Source organism: Schistocerca serialis, chromosome 11 (genome assembly GCF_023864345.2).
Source record: "Schistocerca serialis cubense isolate TAMUIC-IGC-003099 chromosome 11, iqSchSeri2.2, whole genome shotgun sequence".
Taxonomy (NCBI): Eukaryota; Metazoa; Arthropoda; class Insecta; order Orthoptera; family Acrididae; genus Schistocerca; species Schistocerca serialis.
In genome coordinates this window covers 63,143,182-63,170,891 of record NC_064648.1, presented here as the reverse complement: position 1 = coordinate 63,170,891, position 27,710 = coordinate 63,143,182, and the positions used below count along the sequence as shown (strand labels likewise).

Below are 27,710 nucleotides of genomic sequence, written 5' to 3'. Positions count from 1 at the left end.
ATACATAAAATGCGAAAATGCAAGTAGGAATTCTATACATAACCTTTACTGCTTAAAACGTTATTTCCCACATTTTACACCATTTTTTAAGTCCTTTGAAAAAGTGTAAAAGGATGGCTTCACTGCAGTTTCTCGGAGATAAATCCAGATACCTCATCTGGAAAAAGTATGAGATTACAATCAATACATGTCAGGACATTATAATATACAACACACAACACTTTTTCGGGCATACACAAAGTTATTTCCATTGTGAGTTATGTATAATGTATCTTCAGTGTGCAAAAATCCAATAAGTTTTCCATTACCAATAGGCATTGCAATTTAGAAGTCAAGAAAGATAGAAAAAAAATTAATTAATTGAGTCAGAGCTTGCCTGTGGAATATTATAGCTACATGTTCTCCTCCCACCATTTTATGGGTGTAATATGAAGCACTAAAGTTATTTTGGAAGCAGGGACACACAGATCAAGTGGTAAGTGAGAGGTGTAGCTTGTCTTTTACATTTTTTCATATCCACAGAGATGATACTGGAAGAGCCCATGAATTAAAATAAATGAAAGAATGTAATGCTAATATCTGATTATTGAACAAACTGGAAATGACCTGCAGAGATCCGGGCATTATCTTTGAAAGATCTGTTCGAGTTATCTGACTAAGATCTTCACACAAAAGACCAAGACCTTTTCTTTCATAGGTAAACACACAGTTGAAACAGAGCTAACTCTAGATAGTAAACCATTTGAACAACTATCCTACTTTGGGTACATTGGCTGTGACATACCTTACAACACTGATTACAATATCAATACTAAAGTATGTAAGTTCTGGACGATATGTGAAATGATTCAGAGAACTGTATCTATGAGGAAGTGGACAAGAATGAAATTTTATAATTTGATGGCTGCACTAGTTTTTGTCTTCAGCTGAGAGGCTGAGTTAGAGGCATCAGAAATGTGATTCTACAGATCCGTGACAGACTATATGAGACTTGATAAACTGAAGATAACAGTGTGCAGACAAACTAGAATTATTTTGAAATGGAGATGCTTTGTGAGCTTGACATTCTTTACCAGGAGTACTGTTGGAAACATTTAGAAAACCGACATTTGAAGCTGACTGCAGAATTATTTCACACAAGGAACACAAAGATACGAGAAAATAGGACTCATACAGAGGCATATACAGTAGATAGTCATTTTTCTATCTCACTATTTGCGAGTGGAACAAGATAGGAAATGACTAGTAGTGGCCGGCCGTGGTGGCCGAGCGGTTCTAGGCGCTTCAGTCTGGAACCGCGCCACCGCTACGGTCGCAGGTTCGAATCCTGCCTCGGGCATGGATGTGTGTGTTGTCCTTAGGTTAGTTAGGTTAAGTAGTTCTAAGTTCTAGGGGACTGATGACCTCAGATGTTAAGTCCCATAGTGCTCAGAGCCATTGAACCATTTGACTAGTAGTGTTACAGGGTACGTCCCAGTGCATGCTGTACAGTGGCTTGCAGAGTATGTATGTAGATGTAGATGTAAAAGATATCAGAAAAAATAAAGATGACTCTCACACCTGAAATTGATGGAAGAACACCAAAGGAAGTTTTGTCATAGAGGCATTTGAAGAAATTTGTGGTTAAAACTTCCTCTACTACCAGGTGGGGAAATCATCTACTCCTTGGAAAAAAAAATAGTGACCAAAAATAGGCCTCCAACTTTGACATGACATATGTAATATCAAAATTTAGCAATAGCGCATATACAGAAATTTTTGATCATGTGATTCATAGAGTTACATATAAAGTGAGAGACAGTCTTCTTCAAAATATGCTCGAATTGGAGCAAGAGTATGGAGAGAGAAATGCAATTAGCGGGATGTGTCTATAGAATACCAATCAGCATTCACTTGAAAGACTGAGGTAGCTGTTCTCAGTGCTGAAATCTTATTACTTTTGAAGATGTTTACCTGTGACACCAGCTGTGTGTGTTCAAGAACTGTTTTTATGGGATGAACCCTTCATGTATTGCACTGTTATAAGAATGTATACAGGGAAGACAGTCAAACAGGACACCCAAAATAGATCGAGAATGACTAAATGGAATACATTTCACAGAACAATAATTTATCTGATTCCACTCACGCATTCAAACTGGCTGCTACACCCAAACCTTTAGATGTCAGACACTCAGATCGTTACCAAGCATTCCAAGTTGATACAAGTATCAACCAAAACTCCGATTTGATTCATATGATGTGCTGTCGTCCAGCAGGATGTGCATAAGCAATTATTAAAAATAACACTTGATTTAAATAGCACAAGAAAAGAATAACTGTGAGTATGTTACATACACTGCTCCTATGGGGAAATTGGTACAGCATTAGGTCCTCTTACCAAGGGTCCTGGGTTCAAACCCCAATAACGACAAACTTTTTTACGATATTATGTATGAAAGTGTTATATGGAACAATAACTTTATGACATGTAAAATGGATGTTTGAAGTTTACTGCAATGTTCTTTTGGCAGCCTGATTTCACTTCGTATCCATGAAAGTAGTAAAGCTATTGAGTTATTCGTAGTTTCACAGAACATACAATCAGAACAGAAAAACTATTCCATCAAACATGCGGAAGTAATAGTAATAATAATACTAATTTTAATAATAATAATAATAATAATAATGAAACTGCTAGGAGTGACAACAAAAAAAAAAAAAATAAGATCAATAATAAGTACATAATGTTCAGCTTACGAAATGAAAGCAGACTAACAAAAGAATATGCAATCTCTGAAAAATCCTTTTACATGTCAGGAAAATGTTCTTGCATATAACAGTTTCACTTGAAAACATTTTAAAAAAAAATTGTCATTAGTGCGGTTTAAATACGGGACCTATGCTATGATGACCACATGCTCTACCAACTCATCCACATGAGATTTTTAGATCATTCACTCATATATAGCTTTTCCTGTGCTCTGTAGTTCTGGTGTTAATTACAGTAAAACTTCCTCAAATCGGCACACGTATAATTCGGAAATCTGCCGAAACTGTACAAGTATTTCAGTCGTTACGCGTGCAGTGGACTTTTACAGCTGATTTTTTTAATATAAAGCGTAACATGCTTAATGCGGAAATGGAAAGCAAATCTTAGAACATATTTAATAATTCATTGTATAAAGCGGAAGAGAGCCTATACAGTACTACTGTATTACAGTTCATTAGTTATTCACGACTCTACAAGGACGTTACTTTTAACACCTCTGTTAAGGTGCAAAACCAAGAAAAGAGGACCAGTGCAGTGCGGCGCTGCTGGTATGGACCTTAAACCGCCCCAAAACGGTGTGATGCATCAAAGGAAATGGTGCGTTCGTCACCGCTTTATTTGTTGGCTTTCTCGTTCTCCTTATTATTGACGCACGCCGGCGCATACAGGAAAATTGTTGCTCTTCTACCAACACACTACTGCAATGTGCACAGTGAAAGAGGTGGATATTGTTCCGTTAAACAATGGTTTTATCCGGCTAGGTCATTATTTTCTGCCAGTTTCAGCTGACTGGTAGCATTTCAAGAGATAAAGTAACATGATGTTGAACAAACGATATGTGTCGTTAACGCTTAACGAAAAGATTAATGTAATAGGAGCGAGCAAGACAAACTCTCTGTGCACGAAATTATGTTGCGTTTCAAATGCGATAAAACAGAAATTTATGAGATTTTAAGAAACAAGCATAAGATTCGGGATGAACTGATGAAAGGGAACGGATAAATGAAAAGAAAGGCAAAGAAGACCGGAAATGAGGACATTAACAAAACAGTATTCGAATGGTTCGTAAGTGCGTGGGCAAAAACTTAACTTTATCTGGACCCATGTTGCAGAGTGAGGGTCTGAAAGTCGCTAAAGAGCCTCGAATTACGGAGTTTAAGGCATCCACAGGATGGCTGGACAGTTTAAAAGCTAGGCACAACATCGTGTAGAATGAAGTGTGTGGAGGAGCTAAGGATGTGCAGGAAAATGTAGAAGCAGAATGGAAGACAATACTGCCCAACTTAATTGTGAATAATGACCCAAAAGATGTGTTCAGTGCCGATGAAACGGGACTGTTTTATCGCGCTCTGCCTTCAACGTCGCTAGCAATTCTGGGTGAAAAGTGCACCGGTGGAAAAATGTCCAAGGAAAGACTCACTGTACTGCTGTATAGAAACATTTTTGGTGAAATGGAGAGGCCACTGGTGGCTGGAAAGACAGCAAAACCGCGTTGTTTCAAAAACAGACGTCAGTCACATGGCGAAGCGATAAAAAGGCGTGGACTGTGAGTCGTCTTATGGAAGCATGACTGGGCTCTTTCAGTGCCATCGCCAAGTTCTCCTTTTCCTAGACAAGCAACCTGTCATCGGAAAGTAACATTAGCAAACGTGAAATTGGCTTGGTTCCCTCCAGGTTCAACCAGCCTCACACAACCCATCTACCAGATGTTTTTTTACACATTCAAGCATCATTAAAGGCGATTACTGATGCAGTCTCTTATTCTTAGTGTTAAAGAAGCCGAAAGTGCGTTTGCTCTTGCACGGTCAGCTTCCTCCTGAATGCAGTAAATTGGATTGGCTTGGCAGTAAAGGAAATAAAATCCATAACTGTCACCAAGTGCTTCAACAAAGCGGAGTTTGGGGCTCAAGAACAAGACGCGTCTGTGGCCATCGAAGTTCAAGAAAATGCAGCAGCAATTGCTGAATTAATAAAAATGCGAGTTGTCGCTTCCCGCGCCCGGGTTCCTGGGTTCGATTCCCGGCGGGGTCAGGGATTTTCTCTGCCTCGTGATGACTGGGTGTTGTGTGATGTCCTTAGGTTAGTTAGGTTTAAGTAGTTCTAAGTTCTAGGGGACTGATGACCATAGATGTTAAGTCCCATGGTGCTCAGAGCCATCTGAACCAAAAATGCGAGACATTTCATTTAGTGCAGATGATTACATTAGAAGTGATGACTTTCTGTCAACTCTCTCCACTTTCACTTCACCAACAGATTTGATAAAAATCCGCAGCACAGAGGGTGATGAAAAAGAAACAAAGGAAGAAGAAGGGGAGCAAAATGATGTCCCTAGAAAAATTAATAAGCCAGAAGAAGCCATTACATGCATAAACGATGTTATGCAATTTGCAGCACACACAAATTCTCCAAACTTACTGGAGCTTTGTATGGTGCAAAAAATTGCCTAGAAAAAATAATTTTGAACAGGAAATTAAAACAAGTTTCTTTTATTGATATGTGGCGAAGAAGTGGAATGTAAAGCAAATAAACGTAGGAATAATATGCATGTACATACAATAATAAACGACTTTAAAGTTGGAGTAAAAATGTAGAAATACCGTGTTATTTATCAGTTAGATCAAGTAGTGTAATAGTCCAGTGTTCTATTGACCAATATACAGTAAATGTCCAATATACAGTAAATGAACATATACTGTAATGGAGTGAAGGTACATAAATACAGTATATGCATAATTAAAAATTTTCACTGTATTTTTCTGCATGATACCTGACAAATTTTACGTAGCCCAGAGAGTTTTGTATACTCCAGAAACTTGTCCAGTTTGGAAAATTATTTTAGTCCCAGGCTATTTCGTTTTGAGGGTTTTACTGTACCGTTTACGCATGTTCTACTGGATGACGACTCACAGCATGAACTAGATAGGTCTTTTGGTTGATACTCTATTGATATACAATGTTTGGTACTGATCTGAGTGTCTGACATCTGAAGCTTTGCGTGTTAGTGCATATGTATTGTGTATTACTACTGCTGAAATGTTAGGTTTATTTTTCTCATCAGCTGCTGTTCTTTTTCATTTGCTTATTTTATCATTCACACTTCCAGTTTCTGTAAATAATATTTCCACAGACAAATTTTTAGGGCTCAGTACCTTTCTATATAAAACTACACTGGTGCTCTAACAGCGTGGCAATATTTGCTGTACACGAAAACCAGTCAACTCTTTAGGGTGACATATACAGTGTGAAAGTCTGAGTAGCAGAAGATAAGCGTATAATGCAAAGGTAAATACACCAACCATATCTTAGCTACATGTTTGGTACAGCAATGCAGACATTTGTAGATTATCTCCTTCCAGTGGTAGAACAATGGCTTGTGCCACTGTTATGTTGTCATTATGTAACCAAATTAAACTTTTTTTTGGGCCATTGGTCTTCTTACTGGTTTGATGTAGCCTACCACAACCTCATCTCAGATTGACACTTTCACCCACATCCTCAGTTATTTGTTCGATGTATTGCTCTCTCTGTCTTCTCCTACAATACTTGACCCTCTACCGCTCCCTCTAGTACCATGGAAGTGATTCCCTGATGTCTTAACCCATGTTCTGTCATCCTGTTCATTGTTCTTAATCGTGTTCTCCATATGTTTCTGTCCTGTCCAAAATCTTAAGAACTATCTAGTGACAAGCCATGGAAATCCTCATTGAACACTCTTTTCCAGATATTGGAACGTTGGCAGAATGTCTTTTTAAATGTGCTGAATGTATCTTCAGTTTCAATGTGAATCTTTATAATTTACATCTTTGTGATTGAAAGCCCACAATTTTATGTTACCTTTCTCTGTTGTTCTTAATATAATTGCCTGTTGCTGAGGTAAATGCCTTTTTTTATTTCTCATTTGTTCTTAAAAACAAAATTTTTTGTGTACGTTTAAAAAAGAGGTAACAGTAGTTAAAGGATTTTAATTATTGCTTATGGTACTTGTTTCATATATTTCACATGTTTATGTTTCATATTTTTATTTATTAGCCGTTCAGCATGTTTACCACACAGTTAGAGTCATCAAAATACATTTTTATACATTTCATAAAAATATAGTTGTTCTTAATTTTTACATTATACATTATGCATATATATAAATACATCTTTTTAGTAGTTAGTAATTTGTAGATTTTGCTCACGTCATCATTGTACATATACATAAATACATGTAAAAACATAAACTTCTTACTAATCAGACAATTTCAGCAATAATCGTTATACAGTTTAAGTTCAAGAATTACCCAATTATAGGGTTTTACACATTTAGTTGATGATAGTTACATTATTTCATTGTTTATACGTTTCTTTCAAATTACTTCCAAGATATCCTTCAATTGAGTAATACGCTTTATTTTTAGCCACGTGTCGAATACCTCCTTAAATTTAAAGTGGGTGAGGGTTTTGATAGATTGTGGTAGTTGATTATATAACATTAGACTTAAGTCTTCGTGACTGTTGTGTGTCAGTGACAGCCTAGAATACGGTATATCAAGCTTGCAGTTGCTTTGAGTGCTGTGCAAATGCAAATTCATTATCTGTGTAAATTGTTGTATATTTTCTTTTATGTATATTAAGCAGTTAAACATATAGAGACTTGGGAGTGTCATTATGTTTAATATTCTGAAGTGCTCCTTACTCCTTTCTCTTGGACTCAGTCCTTATAAACATCTCATTGCTTTTTTGCTATATGAATATAGTTTGTGCCTGGTGAATTACCCTATAACAGAATCCCATATTGTAGTAGTGACTGAAAGGATGCGTAGTAGCAAAGCATCAATAAACTTTTCCTGACAGAATATCTTAGTTATACAGCAGGAATATTACGCATACAAGTTACCTGTCAGATAGCGTATATGGTCATCCCATGAGAGCCTTTGGTCTATTTTTAGTCCTAGTAGTTTGACACTGTGATTCTCTGCTTTCCGTACCTTCAGTTTAAAATAAATTACCTCAGTTTTTGTGTTGTTGATACATAACTCGTTAGCAATACACTACACCGTACATTTTTCAATAAATTCATTATTTTTACTTACCACCTCTTGCATTCTCTCACCTGTGGAGATCATTGTCATATCATCAGCATATAAAACATTTTTGCAGGCTATATAGTTAGAGAAGTCATTGACATAAATAATGAAGATTAATGGTCCAAGAACGGAGCCCTGTGGAAATCCTCTCTTAATTTTCATTAGGTCTGACCTTTCATTGTTCACATAAACTGACAGTTGCCTGTTGTATGGATATGATTTAATCAAATTAAGTGGTTTGTCTGCAGTACCATAATATTCTAATTTTTTAACTATTATCTCATGTGAGACTGAATCAAATGCTTTGCTTAAGTCCATGGGTGTTGCACAGGAGGTCAGTTTCCTTTCAAAAGCTTTGTGGATTTCAGTTATCAGGCTTTAATTAGCTTTTATGGTTGACTGATTAGTTCTAAATCCAAACTGGCTGTCATTAAGTAATTTATTGCTCTCAAAATACATATAAATCTGTGTGTATATGTGCAGCTCTATGATTTTGGCGAGTATACGGACAATTCATATTGGTCTATAGTTACCTTGCGTTTCTCTGTCACCCTTTTTGTACATGGGGAATGTAACTGTAATTTTAAACAATCAGGGAAAATACTATCATCAAGAATTTTATTGGCAAGGTAGAGTAGAGGAGTTCTAATATCCTTATTATAGCCTTTATTACAAAGTTACTCAATCCATTGTAGTCTTCTGTTCTAGAGTTGCTCAACTTGTTTACCGAGTTAGTATATTTGTAGCAGTTATTCTACTCCAATTAAATCATTTATCTATTTTATTCTGTGTTTGTGAAAGAAAACCTTCCGCATCAGTTAAATCATCACTTTTTGGTTCCTGGGCATTTACTGAATTTGAAGTGTTTGTTGAGAGTGTTGCAATTGATTGGGATGCTGATTTCTTCTTTCCCCATATTTATCTCACTTTTAACTATGTTCCAGGCAGTTTTAAATTTGTTTTTAGAATTTAAAATGTACTCCTGATTTGCTTTCATTTTTGCTGCTTTAATTTCAGATGTGTATATTTTTCTTAAGTTTATGTATCTATTCTTCTTTTCTTGATTGCCTTTTATTTTGTCCTTGAGCATGAGTAGAAGGATTCTTATGAATAAAAACTTTCCTATTTAGAACAGCATGTTTGGAAAAAGTTAACAATTTAGCTATCACAAAGCTATATTCCCCCCCCCCCCCTGAACTATGGACCTTGCCATTGGTGGGGAGGCTTGCGTACCGTAGGTCCAACCAAAACGGAGGGGTATGTGTTGAGAGGCCAGACAAACGCGTGGTTCCTGAAGAGGGGCAGCAGCCTTTTCAGTAGTTGTAGGGGCAACTGTCTGGATGATTGACTGATATGGCCCTGTAACACTAACCAAAATGGCCTTGCTGTTTTTGTACTGCGAACGGCTGAAAGCAAGGGGAAACTACAACCGTAATTTTTCCTGAGGGCATGCAACTTTACTGTATGATTAAATGATGATGGCATCCTCTTGGATAAAATATTCCGGAGGTAAAATACTTCCCCATTTGGATCTTCGGGTGGGGACTACTCAAGAGGACATCATTATCAGGAGAAAGAAAACTGGCATTCTATGGATCGGAGCATGTAATGTCAGATTCCAGCAGGTAGGTTAGAAAATTTAAAAAGGGAAATGGATAGGTTAAAGTTAGATATAGTGGGATATAGTGAAGTTCGGTGGCAGGAGGAACAAGACTTTTGGTCAGGTGAATACAGGGTTATAAATAAAAAATCGAATAGGGGTAATGCAGGAGTAGGTTTAACAATGAATAAAAAAATAGGAGTGTGGGTAAGCTACTACAAACACCATAGTGAACGCATTATTGTGGCCAAGATAGACACGAAGCCCACGCGTACTACAGTAGTACAAGTTTATATGCCAACTAGCTCTGCAGATGATGAAGAAGTTGATGAAATGTATGATGAGATAAAAGAAATTATTCAGGTAGTGAAGGGAGATGAAAATTTAATAGTCATGGGTGACTGGAGTTCGACAGTAGGAACAGGAAGAGAAGGAAACGTAGTAGGTGAATATGGACTGGGGCTAAGAAATGAAAGAGGAAGCCGCCTGGTAGAATTTTGCACAGAGCATAACTTAATCATAGCTAACACTTGGTTCAAAAATGATGAAAGAAGGTTGTATACATGGAAGAACCCTGGAGATACTAAAAGGTTTCAGATAGATTATATAATGGTAAGACAGAGATTTAGGAAGCAGATTTTAAATTGTAAGATATTTCCAGGGGCAGATATGGACTCTAACCACAATCTATTGGTTATGAACTGTGGATTAAAACTGAGGAAACTGCAAAAGGGTGGGAATTTAATGAGATGGGACCTGGATACACTGAAAGAGCCACAGGTTGTACAGAGTTTCAGGGAGAGCATAAGGGAACAATTGACAGGAATGGGGGAAAGAAATACAGTAGATGAAGAATGGGTAGCTTTGAGGAATGAAATAGTGAAGGCAGCAGAGGTTCAAGTAGGTAAACAGACGAGGGCTAGTAGAAATCCTTGGGTAACAGAAGAGATACTGAATTTAATTGGTGACAGGAGAAGATACAAAAATGCAGCAAGTGAAGCATACAAAAAGGAATACAAACGTCTCAAAAATGAGATTGACAGGAAGTGCAAAATGGCTAAGCAGGGATGGCTAGAGGACAAATGTAAGGATGTAGAGGCTTATCTCATGAGGGGTAAGATAGATACTTCTTACAGGAAAATTAAAGAGACCTTTGGAGAAAAGAGAACCATATGCACGAATATTAAGAGCTCAGATGGAAACCCAGTTGTAAGCAAAGAAGGGAAAGCAGAAAGGTGGAAGGAGTATATAGAGGGTCTATACAGGGGCAATGTTCTTGAGGACAATATTATGGAAATGGAAGAGGAGGTAGATGAAGATGAAATGGGAGATATGATACTACGTGAAGAGTTTGACAGAGCACTGAAAGACCTGAGTCGAAACAAGGCCCCGGGAGTAGACAGAATTCCATTAGCCTTGGGAGAGCTGTCCTGACAAAAATCTACCATCTGGTGAGCAAGATGTACGAGAGAGGCGAAATTCCCTCAGACTTAAAGAAGAATATAATAATTCCAATCCCAAAGAAAGCAGGTATTGACAAATGTGAAAATTACCGAACTATCAGTTTAATAAGTCACAGCTGCAAAATACTAACGTGCATTCTTTACAGGCGAATGGAAAAACTGATAGAAGCCGACCTCAGGGAAGATCAGTTAGGATTCGGTAGAAATGTTGGAACACGTGAGGCAATACTGACCCTATGACTTATCCTAGAAGAAAGATTAAGGAAAGGCAAACCTACGTTTCTAGCATTTGTAGACTTAGAGGAAGCTTTTGACAATGTTGACTGCAATACTCTCTTTCAAATTCTGAAGGTGGCAGGGGTAAAATACAGGGAGCGAGAGGCTATTTACAATTTGTATAGAAGGCAGATGGCAGTTTTAAGAGTTGAGGGGCATGAAAGGGAAGCAGTGGTTGGGAAGGGAGTGAGACAGGGTTGTAGCCTCTCCCCGATGCTATTCAATCTGTATATTGAGCAAGCAGCAAAGGAAACGAAATAATAGTTCATAGTAGGTATTAAAATCCATGGAGAAGAAATAAAAACTTTGAGGTTTGCCGATGACATTGTAATTCTGTAACAGACAGTAAAGGACTTGGAAGAGCAGTTGAATGGAATGGACAGTGTCTTGAAAGGAGGATATAAGATGAACATTAACAAAAGCAAAACGAGGATAATGGAATGTAGTCGAATTAAGTCGGGTGATGCTGTGGGAATTAGATTAGGAAATGAGACACTTAAAGTAGTAAAGGAGTTTTGCTATTTGGGGAGTAAAATAACTGATGATGGTCGAAGTAGAGAGGATATAAAATGTAGACTGGCAATGGCAAGGAAAGAGTTTCTGAAGAAGAGAAATTTGTTAACATCGAATATTGATTTAAGTGTCAGGAGGCCGTTTCTGAAAGTATTTGTATGGAGTGTAGCTATGTATCGAAGTGAAACACGGACGATAAATAGTTTAGACAAGAGGAGAATAGAAGCTTTCGAAATGTGGTGCTACAGAAGAATGGTGAAGATTAGATGGGTTGATCACATAACTAATGAGGAGGTAGTGAATAGAATTGGGGAGAAGAGGAGTTCGTGGCACAACTTGACTAGAAGAAGGCACCGGTTGGTAGGACATGTTCTGAGGCATCAAGGGATCACCAATTTAGTACTGGAGGGCAGCGTGGAGGGTAAAAATCGTAGAGGGAGACCAAGAGATGAATACACTAAGCAGATTCAGAAGGATGTAGGCTGCAGTAGGTATTGGGAGATGAAGAGGCTTGCACAGGATAGAGTAGCATGGAGAGCTGCATCAAACCAGTCTCAGGACTGAAGACCACAACAACAACAACAACAACAACAGTTATATTCCAGTTCATGACGAATCCTGTGTCCTGCAGAAATTCAGTATGACAATGTATTACTTTTCATCTCAAATGCTGCACCATTGATGGAAAACTTTACAACTGCTATTACCAAACATGCTTCATATGACATGCATAGCCACTGTTACAACATACTTGGGCCATCAAGTGTGGCAAATATATATTATTTAGATTAGTCATATGCATTACAGCAATGAAAGAGTGTGTTAATTGCATACAAGGTTATTCATAACATATGCAAAATACAACCACAAGTAAAATACATCAAAGCAGGCAATGGTGAGTATGCTTCAACTGCATCATCTTCTCCGTATTCGCTGGGCACTGGCAGCTACTGTTATAAAATGGTTTCTTGTCATCAGGTATGTGTTACAGAATTTTCATTACATCATCTAGTCTTTTTTCTTTTTTGTTAGAACTGGTCCATCATACGCTTGTGTACAGCGACACAAGGATGTGGCCAAAAGCGGTAGAGAGTGTGCGGGGGTCTGGAGCGCCCCCTCCCCCTACCTCCCAAATGAAATTACAGGTGACCTCATTGCCCTGTAGTGAAATTGAAAGATATTTTGACTTTCAATACTATGACGAAAATGACTATTGATAGTCAACAATTCCATTGATCAGTTCAGTTCTTAGTTTCAGTTGAATTTAATGTTAGATATGCTGGCATTTATTGCTTTTGTACTGTTGCAGTGGTTTCTAATTATCAATAAGTTTGTAGAAAGAAAGAAGAAGAAAACCAGTTTTGATCTGTCCACCAGTGTTATGATAAGTTAAAAATTGATACATGGCGCAATAATAGCCTAACTACCTACCTGTAGCAGTTTAATGTTGGCATTGGAGTCCTTATTTGGAGACTGATAGAACTTTTGGGTTGCATTATGTCAGTATTTCACATGGCAGTTGATAAGTATACATCATTAGAAATGCCATGAAAGTAAAATCAGTGCATCAAAATAGACTTGGGTTTTCTTGTGTCACCCAGAAATCAGATTGTTCGCCAAAATTATCACGCAAGCAATGATGGTTGTATTTCTTTTAAAAAATTGCGAAAATTCTATCCTTAATAGCCTAAACGGCAAAACATCCAGTGTAGTCACGTGGGTGGTACTCAAATATGAAAACCAGTTCTGATACAGAACAATGGGGAGGGATTTGTGGAGAGTGAAAGGGGTGTGTGACGACAGCACATTCTATAGTTTGTTCATTTATAAAAGTTTTTTGTAAGTTGGCTACTTGAATTCATTTGAGCCAACTGTACCCTGTATCCCCTTCCCCTTTCATCCAAAATTTAATTACGCCCTTATAATACTATAATAACTGAGGTTGGAATTACATGTACAATTAAATCTTAAAATACTGCTATGTGTGCATTCATTTGCAGTCAGATGACCAAACATACACAGTTAAAGAAAAAACGTGGAATGTCAGAACTCCATTTTTTGTTTTGTTGTATTTTATTTTAAAACAGGTTTTGCAAGTTTTTCACTGACTGTATAGCTCCATATGTTGAGGTGATAAATTGAGGCAAATCTGTGAATTCAAGAGAGAAGATAGTTGAATCCATCCACTGACAATCTTGAAACTGGTTTTATGTGGTTTCTTTCCCATTTTCAATTTAGGCAAATGCTGGGATTGGTTCCTTACTGTGGGCCACAGCAAATTCCAAATTCCTACTTCCCTGACCAGATCCAGTTCTCTTAAATATGCAGCCTCTCTGCTTAAATGAAAACAGCTACATCCATTTGTTGGAGACCCCAGACACTAAAAATCGTATGATAAATACATAATAATCCAAATTCTTATGTAGGCTCGTGTTTATCTGCTAGGACATCATTTAATGCATAAAATAACCTTTCTGCCTTGCAAAAAGTGACATATGCATACTTAAATGAGGAAATTTGGGAATGTATAAGGCTCGATCATTTCAGATTCTTTGCGTGGTCGCCACCAGAAGTTATTCTAACTACTGTGTTGATCAGGACAATATCAGATCTGTTTATTTCCAAAAGCAGTGTTGGTAATAATGATGGAATCCCAAAAAATTCCCACTCATTCATTACTGATCATTTCCTCGCTCAAAACCAGGTTGAAAGAAGAAGATTGTAAAGTGACCTCATAGGGTGAACGGAGATTGGAGCATTACTGCTTGTTAGGGATTTGTCAAAATGCAGTACTCCTAAGTTATGAGATTATATCTCTGCTAGGTGAAAACTCTGTGATCATTATTGAATGAAATGGTTTATTCTTCTTTTTGGAAATTCCATATTTTGTGAAGCAAAACTCTGATAATGCACTGTAATGCACAGTAGTGTAATATTATACACTAAAGAGAGAGAGAAAGGATATCAATATGTATGTCACAGTACCTATGAAAAATCAAAATATGCAGTACACATCTATTTACTTCCTATAAGATCAAAATATGCAAACCTGTACAGAAAAACTACACTTATATGGTATTATTAGGCCATGAAAAGAATAACACCAGTGTCTTAGAAGTGTAACCAACATATACAAAAACATATATTTGCTGGATGAACCTACTTTGAAACTGATATAACCAGATGGAGTGTGTTGTAGGCTACACTGTACATATATTGACTTTTTAAATTTATTTGTAATTACCAATCACTCATGAATTCTATGTACTATTCCTGCAATTCAGATAAGTAAATGAGAAAATCAGTGGTTGACTGAGAAATACAGGAAGAAAAATGATTCAACATGATATTTGAAAAATCATCAACCTTAGCTACAGAAGTGTTTGAATATGTTTTTGAGGTACCTATAGAGGTTAGGAAACTAACTGAAAGAAACAACCATCCACACGACTTTTCCTTAAATGTATTGTAGAAGGGCAGTACTTTTTCCAACAACAGATAGGCTCATTTAAAATCTGGAGTAGAAATTTCATTGAATCAAGGACATCTTACCTTCAACTGAAATAATATTATCTATTAACTGTCAACAGTCAGGTATCCACTGTTGTCTGGAGAGACTCCAGACATGTGTGTGGCATGGAATCTCATTCACTGGTGTAGAGTTATCTTCAGTGATGAGTCCTGCTTCGAACTGAGCTCTGATGACCACTGAAGACGTGTCTGGAGACGCCAGGGACAATGATGGAATACCAACTTGACTGTTGCTTGCCACACAGCCTGACAGCTAGGAGTGATGGTCTAGGGTGCCATTTCTTTTCATAGCAGGACCCCTTTTGTTGTCACCCATGGTACTCTTGCAACTCAGACAATATTTTACTCCGTATTTTGTTGCACCCTTCATGGCAACCCATCCTGTATATACTTTTCACCAGGATAATGCCAGCACACATATGGTGAGAGTTTCTACTGCTCATTTTCTATCTTGCCAAACCTTATCTTGGCTAGAAAGTTCGTCATACCTATCACCAATTGAGAACATTTCGAGCAATATGGGCAGTGCCCTCCAAGCAGCTCTGGGTTTTGACGATCTAATATGTTAGTTGGACAGAATTTGACATGATATACCTCAGAACGACACCCAAGAACTCAATCAAGCAATCACAAGATGAATAACTGGTTGCATAATGGCCATACATGTGCCAAAGCATTATTGATTTGCTCAATTTGTGAAGCTCTTTCTTTTGAATAGATCATACATTTTTTCCAAAACCGTAATAATTTGCTTGTCTGTACATCACATGTACTAATTTCTGTCCCATTTGGACAATTCCCTCATGGTGCATCTATTTTTAGCTAAATTGATTAAATCAGTTTATAGTTTGCCTGTTGCCATCATATAAAGATTATTGACACACAAGACATTCACATAACAAATTATGTGACTGAACTATGTATTAAATATTTCTTTAATGTATTTAAAAATATTCAAAATATTTACTTTTACTCATAGTCTTTTCTTTAGTAGTTTTTATTCTTTTTCAGATGTTGTACTATTGTCTTCAATCTGTAACGGTTTTCACTTGTAGAAACAATGATATAAAAATTATGTATTCCTTACTTTTATTGCTGTAGTCACCTTGAATTTTAGAACAGTTTTTTTATTTCTTGGGCAGACTCGGTTCAGTTTTAATGTCGTTTTGTATAACATTTCCACAATATGTGTAGATCAGTGATATTTACAGTGGAATACAGGTACCGATTGTCATTTTGTACTATGTATCTGTTCATAAAGATGACTCACTTTAGAATGGCTATATATCACGTCTTTGAGTTTTGCTACAAGAACAAGGTTCTTCAGTAAATGTCTTTTTTATAATATCCTTGGAACAATGAGTGCACTTGTCTCCACTCTAATGTTTTTGCAAGTAAATATCATATAAGTGACAATGTTGTACATCATAGAGGAATCTATTAGCAGTGAAGACTGTATTTGTTTTGCAATAGGGAAGTTGTCATATTGCCAAATAAAGAAATATTTAATTCTGTCTGCACATGTGTGTAAATTTGTTTTCAGAATAAATGAAAAGATGGTGTTTTTAAAAACGTCTTTAACAAATCAGAGTTCTGCGCCCATTTTTACAAAATCCAGATTACGTCATTAGTGGATATGGCCCCTTCTGTAATTCAGCACTTCTGTTGATGGGATATGACCCCCTGTTATACCAAATGATACATGCAGATATAAAGATTGGTTACCTCTAGTAATCAATTTGAAAAACGTGGGCATGTGGGCATGACCCCTGGACACTGAAGGATGTCAGAAAGGATATGAAGTTTTTTCTGGATATTGACATATTGATTCCTGGTATTAAGTAGATCTTTGTGAAAGCCCTTCAAAAGGATTTAGACATTTAAAGACATTGCACCATATATACCTGTCTCTTCTCAATCTGTTGTAATGCAGTTCAGCAGCAGTCTACTACACTTCACATGTCCATTATATAACTGAGGTGGTAATTGCTCTGGAGGATGGAGTAACATCAACTGTAGCAGCAAAGAAATGTCTCAAATGTTTGGAAATGAGAAATTACTTAACTTTCAGTGCAGCTGAGTTTGGTTTCCTGCCGCAAGTGATCCGCCAGCTTCAAGAATCAGGACAGCCTTTGATGAGGTCAGTGAAAATTGTGGATGATTTAGTGCGAAGATTGGAGAGTGTGCCAGGGAAATGGGGTTAATTGGTTAGAGAAAACTGTAAAATGGCGTTTTAAAATTCTTGATGTTGACAAACTTGCAACTGTTTCAAAAATTGTACAAGGTGACCATTTTGTTGCAGTAAAAAGGGACTTTGTCGTAGTTAAGTGTTTTTGATGTCCTAATTTTCCTATGTAAATACTGAGAAGTCATTTTCTCATATGAAAGATCTATCATCCGACAGGAGACACAAGACTCCAGCAAAACTTAGAAAAGCACTTGATTGTCATGTGAAACCAATAAGCCGATAGGACATTGTAATGCAGTGGCTTTTTAGAAACGTTTTCTTTTTTGTCAAGTACATTTGTCATTTTGTTTAGAACTTTACAGTTACTTTAAAACCACAGTACAGCATGATGTTAACATAAATATGTTGATTGTGTGATTGAAAAAGCAATGTACCAAATAAGATTTTTCTATGTTACGTTTTATTGTCTGTTACAGCTATTTACAATGGCTTTTTGACTGGTTTATAATGCCGTTTTTCCAAGGCCACAGAAAAATTTTTGTTGTTATATTAAAATTCTTCATTTCAGAATTCAGCAGTTATATAGGTTAAAAATTACTTATGTATTCAGAAAACATGCACAAATAGTCAGCTACAAGTTAATGAAAATCATACATAAGTAAGTTTACTCATTATGGATAGATTTTGGGTGGCCTGTCTCAACTGCTTCACCCTGTATAAGTATCAGTTCTGCCATCTCTGCAGAAACTAGAAATTTGTAATGCTGTGTTGAAAGGCGCTGAGGTATTTGTTTCCACTTATTGATGTAGTCTTTTGCTCATAGGCACTGTCTCCTCGAAATCCATCTCTAAACTTTTGGAAACTGACACAAGTCACACTGAGTAGTTTTTATTTACTGATTTCGCTCGTCAAATGAAGAAGAGCATCATAAGAATATATATTGTAAAAGAAACAAATTGAGATAATATGAAAACTTACATTGACGTTATGTAAAGTATGTATTCTATTTCTAGTACGATCACTTACATTTAAAGCTGGTTGACAGCAGTACAGATTGCATTTAAAGATGACTGACAGTAACCATACTGGAAATAGATTATGTACTTATGTAACATCAGTGTAAGTTTTCCATAACATCTCAATTTTCATCTTTTACATTGTACATTTTGATGAAGTTCTTGATCTTTCAAAGAGAGAAAGAAGTGAATAAAAATATTAAGTGCGACCTGTGGCTGTTTTCAAAAACTTAGTTTTAACAGGTGCTTCCCCTGCAAAAGTGCCTGCTCTTGCCAGATCCATCTCTTTTGTGGAGCTACTGGTCATTATTCCACCCATGGCTTATTGCCTAACAGGTATATCATCTTTATGAAATAGTCACCATCAGCTGGTGGTTGCAACAACGGTATCCCATATGTGGGAACATACCGTATTGTGAGTGGCAAGAGGGAGGAGGAGCGGAGTGGATGACTCTCTCAGCTTTTCAGGGTATGCAAGGTGGCTGGAAGTGAGCAGGTATTCTACAGGATAATGATGGAAATATAAGGCACTTACTACTCCTGGATATACTCTTTGCTATGAAATCAACTAAACTACATTGAGGAGAAGTAGAAAAGTCAGTTTGTAGACTCTGCAAAACTCTTTTCTGAACATTGTCTCTAGTATGATAGGCAGCACCCCTACTCAACGTGCATCAATGAGTCTTTCTGAATTCCCTTGAATCTTTATTTTGTTTGAAACCACTTGTTGAAACTGCTGTGCACAATGACAGCATCAGACTCAGACCACAAACATGAGTTGGGGAATGGATGCTCATATCCTTTCAAACAACTATCCTGGCCAACACCTTACCAGTTAAGGGAGATATGCAAAACTTGAATTTGCTTTGTCAGATGATGATTTGAACTCTATCCTGCTCAATATGAGGCGCAGTCCACAGCTTTCTTCTATGCCAGTTGAGGCAGAACTGTCACTGTCAAGGACTATGTTGACATCTTTTATATGTCACTTTTTACTGTGAAAATGTGTGCCATTGCTGTCTTTTTAGTAGAGTACCAATAGCAGTATTTTCTGTCCATTCAGCCTCCATCCAACAGTTTCCCCTTCCTCTGTCTTGTTATCCCCTCCCAATCTGTGCTTACACACCACTTTCGTCATGCACCACACTCTGCTGCCTCCAGTACCTGTTCACCTGTCACCCTTTCCTATTACATTCATAAACAACTTCCCCTGAGTTCCTAGCTACCCATCCTAATCTACTCTTCCTGCTTCCTCATCTCTCATGCACTCTACCCACCCCACTCTAGTTCACCTGCAGAAATTCAATTGAGTGTCCAGTTGGCACTATGTGACACGCATGTTTGGACATGAATCAACATGTATGCTGTTTGGTGAGTGGCCTCCTTTACTCCTAAATTATGTTATCAGCTTTTAGTTAGTAACTTTGACAGATAGTACTACCTATAAGTGGTGTAAAACAAATTCACAAGTGATAACACTGATAACTAACATAGTAAATGTGCTCTTTCAGTACTATATAGCAACTAATAACAGAGTGACTGTATTGGTTGAATGTTCACTACCACCCAAGTGCTGATTTATGCATGACACCTATACAAGTTGCGAGAGAGATATTACAAACTTTTTAAAATATAAAGTTGTTACATTTTGATATTGATCTAAAAGACAAAAAGCAAACAATACATAAACACATTAGGCAGTGAATTAAATTTGTTTAACTGCTGTACAGATGCCCTTGTATTTTTTTAAATAATAATTCGGTTTTAGGAGTGAAAGGTTTGGTCTACCAAGAATATTCTGCAAAGTTAAATTTTTTAATTCGATTATTTCAAAAACTAACAAGTTATTTAAGTACAAGTATATACTTCTGGAAACAGAAAAATTGTGGTTATAAAACTAAAATGCTAGATTTGGCAAAGGATTACATTTTAAGATTAAAAAGGAAAAAATTGTTTCAAAGAGAAGAATGAGGGCTTCAAATAAAGTATGTCATTTCTAAAACAAAAAAATTATTAGTGGGCTTAAATTTTGAACAGCATGTGGTTCACATGACTCTAAAAATAAAATGTATTTTCTAAACTAATTGTACTGTAATCATCAATGGTCTGGAAACAATACATTGTACAACAAAGTTTAAGAAAATAGGCATGAATAATAACTAAGCATGGCATAGGCCAAATGTATAGAGAAGGTATCAGAAAAGAAAGAAAAATGTTTAAATAATGGAACCACAGCAAGTGGATCCACTACACCTTGCTACGTTTCAACCTAGTATGCCTCTTTGAGAGAAAAACACCAAATATTGGTCACCTACACACCACAGTATTGGGCATTCTTGACTGCATTTTGTTTATGTTATATGTGTGTTTAAAAATTGTTGCTACAGTTAAAGGAGGAGAATCATTATCTGGCCACCTCTGCTCTGAATTTTATCTGTCTTCTGTTTTCAAAACGCCTCCAACCTCAATGCCTTGATTCTTTCAGACTAAGATGACTGTCACAGCAATATTCTCTCTCACACACAGACCCAACTGCCATCCAAGTATGAAATATACATTTGTATGTTATGCGAAATAGCAAATGTGAATTTCAGCAACACTGCAGTAATTTCTTGTGGCAGTGCTGTGACAACAAGAGACTCTAATGTTGTTGAAATTGCTTTGTATATGGAGCATTAAAAATGAGCAGGAGGCTGTAAAATGAAAACTGCTGAAAGAATCATAATATGTTCCATTTTTTGATTGAGTCCATACTGCCTCAACATGCACTGCAATCCTTCACATCATTTGCTGAAATTTTACTGAGGAATGTCTCACATTTGTCATCTCAGTGTTGTTATTCTAGTTTTTATAATCATACACATTTTCTTTTTCTCTGCCATTATTCACTTCTCACACATATAGTCGATCTAAGTCCTTTCACTTACGAAATTTAATGAACTAATGTTCTGCAATGACTTGGGTGGAAGAGCAGTCATGTAATGGATACACCTCTGTCTTTTCCTGTTCCCTTTCATGTCTTGCAGATCTGAAAAACCCTGTACCAACTATATCTGACAGATACCGTATCATGTTAAACAGAAGCATAGCAGACAGAGCAAAAATAATTACTGTTCATGTGGTTCATAGGTAAATATAAGGATGTTCTTCCTGATGATTCTCAATCATTTGTTGCAAATGGTGCAATAGCATCAAAATAATGTTAACTAATGCTGTGGTTGTTTTAGCTATGTGGAGAATATGTTTATGTATGAAACGTGTCTCCATAAATACTTTTAAGTTCTTGGTGAGCTATTTCACAGGCTACTTCAGAACTATGACTAAATTAAGTTTGCAGGTGAACACATGAACAAATAGCATTACTTGATCTTGCAGTAATATGTGTAATTTCAGGCAACAGAAACTAAAACCAGTTATGTTTGTATGTCCTTGTAATGTCCTGGGGGAATTGAAGTTGCGGTATTTATTGAAGTACATAGAAAAAGTTTTCTATTTTTGCAGGTGTGTTAAATGGGCATATTCCATGTGTGAAAGTAAATTGAATCTCAGTAACTGTGGATGCAAATGATCTTGTAGGTATTGTTCACTGATTTCCATAAAGTCACTGAAATAATTCGCTGAAAATAAGCCAGCATTGCATGCATGGCTGCCGTTATGTTTGTAACAGATTCATGTTCATTAAACACAGTTTCAGTGTGAAGAACAAATTCCAGTACGACATATTTCTCATGGGTGGCATAAAAATATAAATTAATTAATGGATTCTAAAAGGAAACACACTTTTCCTGGTTTATGAAACTGTACCATATTAACAGCAAGGATTGAAATGAAGAAAAGGCATACTGAAGCTCAATATTATTGTAATTATAAATTAGACTTGTCATATCCCTTATCTCACAGAATAAAATATACTTTGGATAAACTTATATAGAGTGCTATACTATAACACAGGCTATGACTGTTGTAGACAAAGAATTGTATTGCAGAAGCACTACAATAAACAAAAAAATAATTTTTTCTTGATTTCAATTCCTGTTGTAGATTTAGCACCATTAAAGTATTAAAAGAAATTACTTGACTCCATTTTTGTTTCTCTCACCTGTAGTCTTATGCATCCATTTCCCTTACGTTTCAACTCACAACAAATGCAGTTAACATTCATCATCTAAAATGCACTCTTAAGACAAAAAAAATCACCACAAATAAATCATCCAATTGGACTGGAAAGCCGATGTGATGCACACATACAGAAACACAAATGATTACAATTTGAGAAAAACTGGATTATTTATTCAAGAGAAAGAGCTTTACAAACTGAGCAAGTCAATAATGTGGTGGTCCATCTCTGGCCTTTATGCATGCAGTTATTTTGTTTGGCATTGACAGAGTTATTGGATACCCTCCTAAGGAATACTGTGTAAATTTCTATCCATTTGGCATGTTATATTATCAAGAATATGAACTACTTGGATGGTCTGCCCATAATGCTCCACATGTTCACAACTGGAGAGAGAACTGGGTACCTTGCTGGCCAAGGCATGGCTTGGCAAGGATGAGTACAAGCAGCAGAATCTCTAACTGTGTGAGGATAGGCTTTATCTTGCCTAAATGTAAGTTCAAGTTGGCTTACCATGAAGGGCAAAAAAAAAAGGGGGGGGGGCAGAACATCTTCAACGTACTGCTATTCTGTAAGGGTGCCACAGAAAGGGGCTTGCTATGGAAAGAGATGGCACTCCAGACCACAGTTCCTGGTTGTTGGTCTGTATGGTGGGCGACACTCAGCTTGGTATTCCACTGCTAACTGGGTTGCCTCCAGACACATCTTCACTAGTCATCAGGTCTCAATTCAAAGTGGGACTCATCACTGAAGACAGTTTCACTCCTCTCAGTGAAATTCCAGGATAATGACATGTGGAGACATCCTGGACAGTGGTGGGATACCAACCAAACTGTCACCTGCCATTTAGCCTGGCAACCACGAGTGATGGTCTGGGATGCCATTTCTTTTCATAGCAGGACCTCTTTTATTGTCATCCGCAGCACCTGGACAGCAGAGTGGTATGTAAATGATATCCTACGCCATGTTTTATTGCCCTTCACGGTAAGCAATTCTGGGCTTACGTTTCACCAAGTTAATGCCCATCTGCACATTCTGGAAACATCCCCCAGACTGCAGTTAAGCCATATATCTGCAATATCCTTTCTTCCAGGAGTGCTAGTTCTGCAAGATTCGCAGAAGGCTTCTGTGAAGTTTGGAAGGTAGGAGACAAGGTACTGACAGAACTAAAGCTGTGAGGACGGGTCGTGAGTAATGCTTCGGTAGCTCAGATGGTAGAGCACTTGCCCATGAATAGCAAAGGTCCTGAGTTTGAGTCTCAGTCTGGCACACAGTTTTAATCTGCCAGAAAGTTTCATACAGTAACACTAGTTTATATGTTTCCAGCTCTTCAGATCATGAGCTATGGTTTTTTGCATAAAGTCAGAAAAATTTAATGCAAAAAATGAAACAACTTCTCTTTTTAAGAAGATTTTTCAATACTTTCAGTTTATATAAATTCAACACTTCACAAAATTATATTTTCTTTCTAGCTTTCTAAGGTGCTAATTCTTCTGTGATCCCATTATAATCTAATGAACAGGCTAACTCCTACAGTATTACAGTCACACCTAATCTAATGAGCTGCTGTTGCTCCATTGTAGTTGTCAAACAATTTTTAATCAAATGTTTATAAATTCTCAGTTTTGTGAAATAATATTAGTTTCACTCTATCTAGTGCAAACAGGCAACTAGGAATTTAATACTTCAACATATGATCCCAATAAGAAATGATCTCCGAAATAAGTGGATGAGGTAGCAGGTTTTTCATTATCTGGTAATTAACATGAGCCTTAGGTTCTTGTCTCATGTAACTGTCATTTCAGGTACAGTAACTAAAATATACCGTTGAAATGTATACACACACATATACCAAATTTTAATCCAGATACTGATTCTCCCATTGAGGAAAAACAATGTCAAATATCCCATTGAGTTCTTTCAACATGACCATTTGATTTTGAATTTTCTTATTCTTGTGACAACTAAGTGAATATATAAAAATCTGTTCTTTATAAAAGAGTATAAATATTTTTCAACCCTTCTTGTACAGTATGTTTTTTTACGTCTACTGCCCAGATTTATATCTGCCATGGGAGAATCAATATCTGGATTAAAACTGGTTACTTTTGGCCTCAAATCACTATCTACATTCAGTCTGTACTGTCCCTATGTTTAAAATAAAAAGTAAAGTTGAGAAGGCTCATTTACATAGACAGATTGTCAAAAAGCCCATCAAGTGTATCCGCGCAAATTTGGCAATGTTCGATACTCCTGCTGAATACATACCTGAATGGGACCAGTGGTGGTGTTCTAAAACACGATTTTAGAGTCTAGTCACATGATAGTTCAGTAACGAGTCTTGTTCATTTGATGACATTTTCTCTATAACTTCTTTAGAGGGATTTACGATCCATTGGATTTCACCCTCAGTTTTGGGGAACTAGTTCCTTAAAGGAACATGGATAGTCTTCGAACTGTTCCCATATGTCAGATTAGCAGATTTTTCATTCATATGAATGAAGAACAAAATTTATAACTACAGTGTGAGACAAGTACTGTTAACTGAAACAAAATGTTTTGTGGTAGAAAAAATAAATGTCTTAAACAAAATTACTTTTAAAGAAAATTAGTGGTCACAATTTGACTTATTAAAATTATTTGCATAACGTTTAGGAAAATATGCAGTTTTAAATTACCTGAGACTGGAGGCCAAAATTTTTTTATAGTTGCAGCTCTATCATCAGTTTTGACAGTCAATTCCCAGAAAATTATTGTAAGACTGGAAATACATTGTAGAATCAGACAATAAGAAATTCAGCCTTCAGTTGCAAAGTAAAACTTTTTATTTTTCCTAGGTTTCGACGTCAATAATGATATCTTCTTCGGATCCTGGAGTTTTACCTTGCAAATGAAGGCTGAATTTGTTATTGTCTGAACAATTCACAGTCGCTTAAGCGCTGAATTATGTTAAAGATTCGTAAATTTGTACCTGCCAAGCCAAGTAAAGCAGCTAACAGATTTATGGACATAGTGTATAAAATACTTAAAACAGGTTCTAAAGAAGAGACCATTATTGGCATCGAAACCTATGTAAAGTAAAAAATTTTACCTTGCAACTGAAGGCTGAATTTCTTGTTGTCTTAACAATTCACGATTTCTGAAGTGCTGCATTATGTTAAAGATTTGGACATTGGAGAATAAATCTTATTCCACATTTTTGATCTCATCACTGAAGTTGCATTATCATTGTGTCTACTTTTTCTTGTATGAAGAACTTGTGAAAATCCTTGCTCTGCAAAAGTTAAGAACATTGAGGGTACTGAAAATATCCAGCAAATATACCAATCACTTCAATCAGTTTTCATCAATCATACAGTCTAGGTAGGATCTTTTCATCACAGTCTCCATCCATAAGAAAAATCTTGAGTTTGTCGCAGAGTTTGAGAAATCTTGACAGACAGCAAACATTGAAATGAAGTTGGAGCTGTGCACGTTCATTGCCCATTTCATCACACACTATGCCAAAGTCTCGAGTTTTTAGGCCTTGCTTTAATAAAACTGACAATTTTTACCACAGTATCAAGAGTTTTCTTGATACACTCATCTGAACCTTAAACTGTAAGACCGTCTTTAAGTATGCTGCAATGTGTCCACTGAACCAAGGGTGTCAGGCCTACCAAGTTCAACATCTCTAGTTCATTTTCTTTCATAAACTTGTAAGAGATTTCAAAATCTCTTCGCTAGTTGCTTCTGTCAGCAAAGATTGGCAAAACAGCTGTTCTTAAATATTGTCATTCAACGCAAAATTATCAAAAGCTAATAAATTAGCCTGGCCAGCAACGTCTGTACTCTCATCTTACCTTACAACGAGAAACATTCGCTTTGTTTCAGAGCAGTAATGGCAGCTGTATTCGCATTTTCCGACATTTTATCAATTTTTCTGTTCACAGTTGTATTTGCTAATGGAGTTTAATTTATTCTTTTTGTACATTTTTCGTCAAGCAATACTTATTACTACTGGTGCAGGAATAATAAGTTCTTCTCCCACAGTGTGATCTAAACCCCTCTTTGCAATCAACAAATGTAACTCACAAGAAATTCTGGTGCTTAGTATGTTCTGATCTGAAGCGTTTTCCATGATGGATTTAGTCATAGAAAATTTTTTTCTAAATTTGAAACAAATCGAGAGACTTTCCTACACACTCAAAGATCTTTAGCTGATAGATGAATTTCCGGTTTTAATAGTTTTGTAGATTCGTTGGAAAGCATTTCAAAACAAATCACAAATAGATCTTCTTTGGCACCTGACTACACATAACAAGAATTTTAAATAATGGAGGTTATGTTTCAAAAATATGTTTTGAGTCCTACTTGCTTTTTTGGTACTAATTAGCACAACATTCCCACTTGTAAAGTATCAATCTAATACTCTGCAAATACATAAACGTAAAGTATCTATCTAATACTCTGCAACTACATAAATTTTTATAGAATGGGGCTTCGTGTACTCATCATACAAATGTGCAGATCCATCTTCACTATTGTCCTGGGTTTCTGTGTATAGACTGTGAAATTTAACTCTTAAGTTAAATTAATGTCGAAATCGAAGTTGATTTCAGTAAGCTATTTATTAACATCTTGAGAAATATTACAATAATTTGCAACGTACTTACAATATACATGAAGCAGCTACATGCGTACTACTTAAACACCAAAACGAGACTGCCTCCTCTGCCAACATGTGTGACACTATATATATCTTTTAAACAATTCCGAACAATCCTCAGCATTGTTTAAAATGGTTTTTTGATTAAATAACAGGTTGCAGTAGTTACTGGGAGATGAAGAAGCTTGCACAGGATAGAGTAGCATGGATAGCTGCATCAAACCAGTCTTTGGACTGAAGACCACAACAACAACAACAATTAAAATAAACATTTAAAAACTAATAATAAATATATAAATGTATGTTTGCACCTGTACAGCAAGTGCATTTCTGTATTAGCCTGTGTCTGTGATTTGATTCGAGTATAACTTCTCGAATATGTAATTGCAATAATGTATTTACATATTTTATTACTTACTAGAGGCTCCCTTCATAGAAAGTATTCCCATCGTTTACAGAGCTTCTGTACTTTAACGTAATTGCAATATAATAGTTAGTTTTTGTTGCTATGATTTTTTTCAGACATATTACATATTA

The 27,710-nt window shown here is 36.5% G+C and overlaps 1 protein-coding gene across 1 annotated transcript in view; it reads left to right on the top strand.

Annotated features, from left to right (window-relative positions):
• LOC126427032 (zinc finger protein 721-like) overlaps positions 1 to 27,407 on the top strand; it is a 233,444-nt gene extending 206,037 nt beyond the window's left edge. The window contains exon 6 of the mRNA XM_050089208.1: positions 27,329 to 27,407. Within this exon, the coding sequence (XP_049945165.1) occupies positions 27,329 to 27,338 (10 nt within the window). The 3' untranslated portion in view covers positions 27,339 to 27,407. The remainder of the gene's footprint in view (positions 1 to 27,328) is intronic.
• Positions 27,408 to 27,710: the final 303 nt, after the last annotated feature.